This window comes from Pinus tabuliformis, chromosome 5_2 (genome assembly GCF_031772625.1).
Source record: "Pinus tabuliformis cultivar Carrire ecotype Pingquan chromosome 5_2, CPIR1, whole genome shotgun sequence".
Classification (NCBI taxonomy): Eukaryota; Viridiplantae; Streptophyta; class Pinopsida; order Pinales; family Pinaceae; genus Pinus; species Pinus tabuliformis.
In genome coordinates, this window is record NC_142306.1 from 786475027 (window position 1) to 786482550 (window position 7524).

Here is a 7524-nt window from a genome sequence, read left to right on the forward strand (position 1 = left end):
CATCATCTTCACAGTGTATACTTTATGATGAATTTAAAACTTCAATTTCCTAGTGTTTTTACCTTTGTTATATATGATTCAATTGATATTGTTACTTGAGAGTGTAGTAATAGGTTGAGTAGTTTCACAATATATCTACCCTGCTTGGTACTTAGTCCTTTTTTTTTTTTTTTGTAAGCTAGCTAACTAATTTGTATTAATGATGATTAAAAACAATACATAAATAGCTACCATTAGAGTGTTGCATGAAAAACTATTTCAATGGAAATCTAATAATTTCTTTGTCATAGAATTTGGGAGATACTTTTAATGGAAATGTTTATAAAAAACAAGTTGTGTTTGTAGTAAATATCACCTATATGCCTGAGACTATATTCATAGATACGTGAAATAATAACACTTAGAGATAGTGTGGAAAAAAAAAACATGTACATGTTAAGGAGTGAGTGAAACATCTTATGTAATAGAGGTAAGTCCACATGTTGATTTTGCATCCTACTGATCCAAACCTAGAATCCTCTTGGAAATGGTTGCAACATGATCTTATACATGTTGAATCTGAACTTGCAATGTATTTAGGAAAAGCGATATTTCGTTGTACACCTCATTCCTTTCAATGAGAACCTTGCCCATAGTAGTCATTTACTAGTAGATGTCAAACGTTTGGTAATATTTTGTATTTCTACTATTGATATTTCTGGTTTATGGGATTGATTGGCTAAATTCCTCAAATATTTCTTCATGTATGATACAACTACTTTCAACATGATCACCAACATTGGCAATTTTGCAATTTGGTTTGATTTCGAGTAGCTTGAGTTTGGAAGGCATGGATAGAAGATTCAGTGCGAAATTGAGCATGATTAAGAAGGGGATTATAGTAGCCATGACTCTCTCGAATGCCACAGGAAGATTGACCCATGGAGGGATATTTAGTTATGGAATAGATAGAGAGAGACAAAGTTGCAAGGAATTCCAAAACCTCAACATGAGGTATAGACCAAGAGATGTAACGAATGAGAAGGGTGATATGAAAACTAAATAGAAAGGGTAGGATGAGGAAATAGCTAGAGAGACCCAATCCAAGAACTAAATTTAACACTAAGAGATTTACAAATCAAAGGGAAGGATACTAAATAGAGACAATGAAAATCCACGATGAAAATAATATTACCCTAGACCATTTCACAATGAGTGAAATAATGTTAGAAAGAGGGAATATAGACTTATAGATCTTATGTGGATATTACTAGTGTACAACCATTTATTTGAATACCTTCTCATTAAAACCTAGTTGAAATCATTACCATTCATAACGCTTTTCATGACGTGGGGATAATGTCGAAAAAGTGTTTGGGCAAGGGATGACGTTAGCTAGAATGATGAGGGTGCCTTTTGTGCTACTCATCAAAGAAAAGTTTGGAAAGATGGGCGAGAGAAACATAAAAGTGGTGCCTGAAGTATGATTTCTTACCTTTATAAGCCCATATGAGGTGACCAATAAGTGGTGTCTAAAGCATGATTATTTTCCGTTATTTATCCTCTACTTAATTTATGTTATTAAAAAAAAATTCAGTAAGGCACTTGTGCAAAATTGCCTTATTGCAAATTTTTCAATGCATCCCAATTGTACATGGAGAGGCTCTCTACTCTCACATCCCTTCACCAACAAATATCTCATGTAATATCACAATTTTACAAATTAATTCATGATGTAAATTATTTATTATAACATTTTCATTGTTATGAAATATTAATTTTACATTACATATCAATAAAACTACATTTTCACATCAATTCAATTCATTATAACATTTAGATAATCAATTTAGATTCAACTTAACTTTAAATTTATCAAGGTCAAGGGAGATCATATCTCTTTTCACTTTAAAAGAGGTTTGCATCTCGAGAGACTTGATCCCTCTCAACACTTGGAGTTACAATGGCTCTAGGCTTGATTTATTATTAATTAGAATTATAATATAATTATTGATTTTTTATTTTATTTTATTTTTAGTTTTATGTGATTTGACCAAGTCAAAAAAAATTATTGATAATAATCACTATTAATTCTTTTATTTTATTTTATTTTTATTTAGGCCATTATAACATGGCCTCTCCACACAATTATTTTAAACCTTTTATTTTATTTTTTGACTTTAACGGTTAGATTTTTATTTAAAAGGCGGCAAAACAGCTACCGCTTGCTTTTACATTGGATTAAGTTCCTCAATTTCATTTCTCTCTGAGTTCATGAAATCCCACGGATCCATGATCAATCTTTGACTCAGAGTCGCCTTTTGGAGAAGAAACGCAGTGTCTCTGCCGAAGGGTTCTTTACCTTGATTGCGGGTCGTTTGTCCTCACAAGCTATGGATGTTACCTGCTGTCTCTGAAAACCTGAGTTTGCCTTTCTGAAGCCGTCCTCTAACTCTGTTGCCAGAGGAGAAAATCGGATCTGAGCTATTTCCACTTGGGGGTATGAATATCGTTTTCCATCTCTGGTCTTCAATCTAACCTTCCAGCGCCTTGATTTTTCAACTATGGTTTCAACTGTAATCCACAGGTTGATCCCTGGGATAACCACTTGCTGTCGTTTACAAAAATCGATGCACTAACAGTTACAGTGCAAGGATCAGCTTGCGCTAATGCTGAATTCATAGATCCCTTTGAAGGAGGCGAGTCGAAGGCACCGGTGGATATGGAGTAGCCTGACACTAGAACAACTTTCTGTAGAAACGAAGAGCCTAAAAATTATGCTGCTGCCAGTCTCCACAAGCTTGAGAGTTAAAGGACAGAAAAGGTCCAGTCTTTTGCTGTCATTCTTGGTTTACTTCAGAAATGAGGTTGGGGAACCTGTGATAACACTTTTATTTCTACCTTAAACACACCTGCACAGAGCAATCTTCCTAACACACAACGCTCAAGCCGGATCCTGCTTGGAACAGAGTATATAGGGCCAGCCAGAAACAGAGAGTCCAATGCATCTAACATTTCTTAGTTGCCTGTCCTTGGAGCTTGGTGTAACTGATTCCTGTAGCTGGAACAACGAAAGCCTGAAGGAGCCTGAAGGGTTTCCGAGACATCTGGTTCAGTAGCTGAGCCCCACAACCTCATGAAGAACAGAATTCCTGGTTAATCCAATTATGGGATGATGCAGAGAGAATCTTCCAAGTTGACTGATAGGGTTCTTTGGCTTCTGGCAGCGCCAAGGTTGGCTTCCGAATCAGCTTGAGTATTTAGCTGCCTCATAATGTGGAAGAAGGAGATTTTCCGAAACTTAGCCAGCATGGGTCTTATTTTCTTGAGAATTCGGCCTAAATGGATCTGCAACTGATTCGAAGGAGAGTTCATTGCTTGAATGATGAGCCGAGAGTCTCCGAAGACCGTCAGAGTTTGAATGTTCCGTTTTAGAGCCAGAGTCAGCCCCTGCCACAAAGCTAGAGCCTCAGCTCTATTATTTGATTCGATTCCCAGACCCCAATGGTACTTGAGTAAAGTAGAACCATCGGGTTTCAGCAGCACTCCACCTCCACCCGCAGCTCCTGGATTGCCTTTAGAGGCCCCGTCGAAGAAAAGACAATGGTCATCTAGTGCCGATCTCCACTTTAGAAATTCCTGTTCTTCCAGTCGAATTTCCCACTTAGCATGGCAAGTGGTTGGAGTAGTAGGGATGGGTTGATTATTCGGAGCGATTTCTTTCAGCCACAGCTCCTCCTCATTGTCCAACTTTACTTCATTCCTTAAAGCTGGCTTAGCTTCCAAAGTCTCTCCCAATAAAGCTTTAATTTTGGATATAACGTTGTTTGCAGTGCAGATTTCTCCTCTGAAGATTCTGTTGTTCCTTTCCAGCCATAACTTCCAGCAGATGTATTTAGGGGTCCACATCCAAGCAGTCTTAAGGAGGTTTTTTTTGTTGGTGCAGATTGGAGATAGCTTGGCCCACTCGTAGAGCAGGGATGGCACATTTCTTGGTAGCTCAATCTTGTCCGCCCTTGAACTCAGGAACCCTTTCCAGACTACCTTGGCAAAGGGGCACAACAGCAACAGGTGATCAGTTGTTTCTTCCTCTGATATACGTAATGGGTATCTGGAAGGCCCTTCCATTCCCCGTTTTCTCAGGTTGTCTCTTGTGAAAATACTATTATGAGCAAGTGTCCAGCAGAAGAAGTCTATTTTAGGGAGAGAAGGAAAGCTCCATATGAATTTCCATTGCGTTGGGTCTGGAGGGACATTCGGGACAGCAATTAAACTTTTGTATCCTTCAGCTACCGAGAAGGAGCCAGTATGGGAGCCCCACCCTCTTTTGTCCTTGGCTGTTGCTGATAATGGTGATTTTCCTTGCAGATTGTCTAACAGTAAAGAAGCTTCAGATTGCAAATGGTGTGGTACCTCTCCAAGATTCCAGCTGTCCCATCTTCTGTCAGCATCCTCCGTCCAGTTGGTTATGTCCCAAAGTGTTTCCTTGTTGTTGGAATGCAGCCATAGCTTAATATTTGCCAGGCCTTTTATATGATGAAGAGGCTGGTCTCCAAGAATCTGATCATTCCAAATTCTTATTTTTTTCCCATTACCTGGGATCCAATAGAGGTTGGGGCTGAAGTTGTCCAGAGCCGCGATACAAAGTTTGGATATTGGGGAACCTTTGGAATTTTTTGGAGGAAGATCCAAACATCTCAAACGTTGACCTTGAAAGTATTTCTTCCACAGCACTTTCTTGCTCCAGCTTATTTTCCCTGCCACAATATTCCACAATATTTTTGAGCCAAGAGCGAGATTTTGGGCAGCCAAGTCTCTCATTTGCAGACCTCCTTCTATGAAAGGTTTCTTAATGGTATCCCAATTTACTAAATGAAGCCTTCTTTCATTGTTTTTCCCCCCTTCCCACAGGAATCTCCTCAGCATACCATCCATTTTACTGAGAAAGGTTTTGGGAGCAAGGAGAATGGAATGCTGAAACAGAGGCATGCTTGTTAAGACAGATTTTATAAGGATAATTTTCCCAGCAGTGTTCAGCCAGGAGGCTCCCCAGGCATTAATTCTGAGTTTGAGCTTGTCCAAAAGGGGCATCCAATGGGAAACTTTGGGGATGGATCTGAAAATTGGGATCCCAAGATATTTGAAAGAATCCCAGTCTTGACAGATTTTCATTTCAAGAAGCCTAGCTATGTCAGCAAGGTTTTTAGCTGAGCAATTCCAGCCATAGATTGTACTTTTTGAATAGTTAATCTTGCTGCCGGATGCTTCCTTATAGATGTCCAGTTCCTTTTTGAAAGAATTGGCCGAAATAATGCTCGCTCCACCTAGTAGCAGAGTATCGTCGGCAAATTGAGCATGGTTTATTTCTTTGACATTTTGCACCATTCTGAGACCTGGCAAAATTTGGATTTGCTGACAGTAGTCGAGCTGGAAACTCAACACTGAGGCTTGTATAGCATAGAGAAGCGGGGACAGCGGACAGCCTTGCCTTAATCCCCTGGAAGCTGTAAAAAATTCAGTTGATCTTCCATTTACCAGCGGGGCAATCCAAGGAGAGGCGATGCAGGCTTTCACCCAATTTGTGAATTTTGTTGAAAAGCCCATTTTTGTCATAACGGCAAACAGGAAGTCATGCCTCACCCTGTCAAAGGCATTAGCCAAATCTAGTTTTATTACCATTCCTTTCTCTTTTCTCTGGACACTTGAATGTACTGCCTCTTGAACCAGTACAATATTATCCAGTATCTTTCTCCCTTTGATGAAGCCTCCTTGGTTCTTCGGTATGATGTCCGGTAATATATTCTTGAGGCGCATGGATATTATTTTGGTAATAAGTTTATAGCTAGTATTGCACAATGAAATGGGGCGAAATCTACTGAAATCAGAAGCTCCTTTTTCTTTCGGAAGCAAAGCCAGGAAGGCTGAATTGGTGCTGCCTCCTATCTTAGTACACAATTGGGACTTCCTTACCATTCTCAGAAGGTCTTTGTTGATAATTGACCAGCAAGACTGAAAGAACCTAGCAGTGAACCCATCAGGCCCTGGCGCTTTATCCGGTTCCATGCAATCCAAAGCTTTCTTGAGCTCGTCCATGCTGATCGGGGCAGTCAGCATATTATTGACGGGGTCTTGCACACAGAAGGGGATTAGATTATACGGATATGCTTGGGGATCTATAGGCTGGTCATCAGGAGCTGAATAGAGATCTTTAAAAAAGGAGAATGCTGCTCTCTTTATGCCCTCAAAATCATTAACCACTGTATCTTGGAATCGGATTTCTGAAACATTTTTGTATTGCTTTCGGGCTTCGGCATGCTTGTGGAAGAAACTAGTATTTTTGTCGCCGGCTTGTAACCATAAATTTCTAGATTTTTGTCTCCAATACTCCTCTTCGTCCCTACTGGCTTTATGAAAGGATTTTTGTAACTCAACTTCTTTTTGGAGCAGACTTTGGGTAATAACTGAATTCTCCATTGAGGATTGGAGGGCAGCAAGATTTTCTATAGACTCTTTTCGCTTGGCAGCAGGTGTTTTCAAAGCTTTAGCCCACTCCTTGAGCTTTCTCTTAAGAGCCCGCAACTTTTCTTCCCACACGAAGAAAGGGGATCCCTGAATTTTCCGGTTCCAGACTTCAGCAACCACCTCATTGAACCCCTCTTGCTGAATCCATAATGGGCTAAATCTAAATGGAATGGGTCCAAGAAAACTATCCATGGAGAGCTCCAGACTTATGGGTTTGTGGTCAGAGGTGCAGTTGGGCAGAATTTTGGATGAGGTCATTAGTCCACTAGTGAGGAAGGAGGTTTGGACAAGGAATCTGTCCAAGCGAGCTGCTATATGGCTGGGACCTAGTCTTTTATTAGACCAAGTGTATTTCCCAGCTGAAGGTTTGATGTCCTCCAAATCCCAATCGATCATGATGTCTTCTACCCATTCTCTGGCAGGGTCCCTTACAGGTGAACCACCTTTTTTCTCTTCAGCAGCTAGAGTAACGTTCAGATCCCCTGCAATAATGATATTTCCTGGATTGTGCAAAACAAGAAAGGACTGGAGCGAGTCCCAGCAAATTTTTTTCTCCGATGGCAAGACTGGAGCATAAAGGTTAAATAAACTTACTTGTTGACCAGAGTCTTTGTGAAGGAGCTGAGTGAAAATCCAGTGCTGGCCACTTTCTTCTTGAATCAAGTTGTATTTGGAGCTGTCCCAGAAGGAGGCGATCCCACCAGAGGCACCTCCAGCACTGACAGCTCTACCAGGGCCTTTGCGCCAGAATGTTTTGCTGGTTTGGAGGAGAAGAGTGTCCTCCATCTTTGTCTCCTGGATGAGAAGGATTTCAGGCATATGCAACCTTACAATGTCTTTCAGGGCCTCTTCTTTCAGCCTGCTACCTAATCCTCTGCAATTCCAAGAGATGTATTTCATTATTTACTGGAGAGGGGGGGAGTGGCTCCTTTTGGAGCCTTGTTATTCTTGCGCCCGGATCTAGTATTCATTATTCCCTTGAGGGTTTTCTGGGAACCTTGGAGAAAATCCATGTAGGTTTTC

The 7524-nt window shown here is 40.4% G+C and overlaps 1 protein-coding gene across 1 annotated transcript; it reads right to left on the bottom strand.

Moving 5' to 3' along the window:
* Positions 1 to 3144: 3144 nt before the first annotated feature.
* Positions 3145 to 7287, bottom strand: LOC149161643 (uncharacterized). The gene is made up of 4 exons (XM_089434952.1): positions 7203 to 7287; positions 5999 to 6962; positions 4908 to 5620; positions 3145 to 4736 (listed from the first exon to the last, which is right to left on the bottom strand). Exons 1-4 carry the CDS (start codon positions 7285 to 7287, stop codon positions 3145 to 3147), a joined length of 3354 nt encoding a protein of 1117 aa, XP_089291078.1.
* Positions 7288 to 7524: the final 237 nt, after the last annotated feature.

Bases quoted from the DNA above. Each gene is read 5' to 3' on its own strand.
- LOC149161643 (XM_089434952.1), bottom strand. From the start codon at position 7,287: ATGGAGGACACTCTTCTCCTCCAAACCAGCAAAACATTCTGGCGCAAA. The intron at 6,963-7,202 runs GTGGGATCGCCT...ACGTTACTCTAG, and splicing joins CAGTGCTGGAGGTGCCTCTG to CTGCTGAAGAGAAAAAAGGT. The intron at 4,737-4,907 runs GTATGCTGAGGA...ATATTGTGGCAG, and splicing joins CTTTCTCAGTAAAATGGATG to GGAAAATAAGCTGGAGCAAG.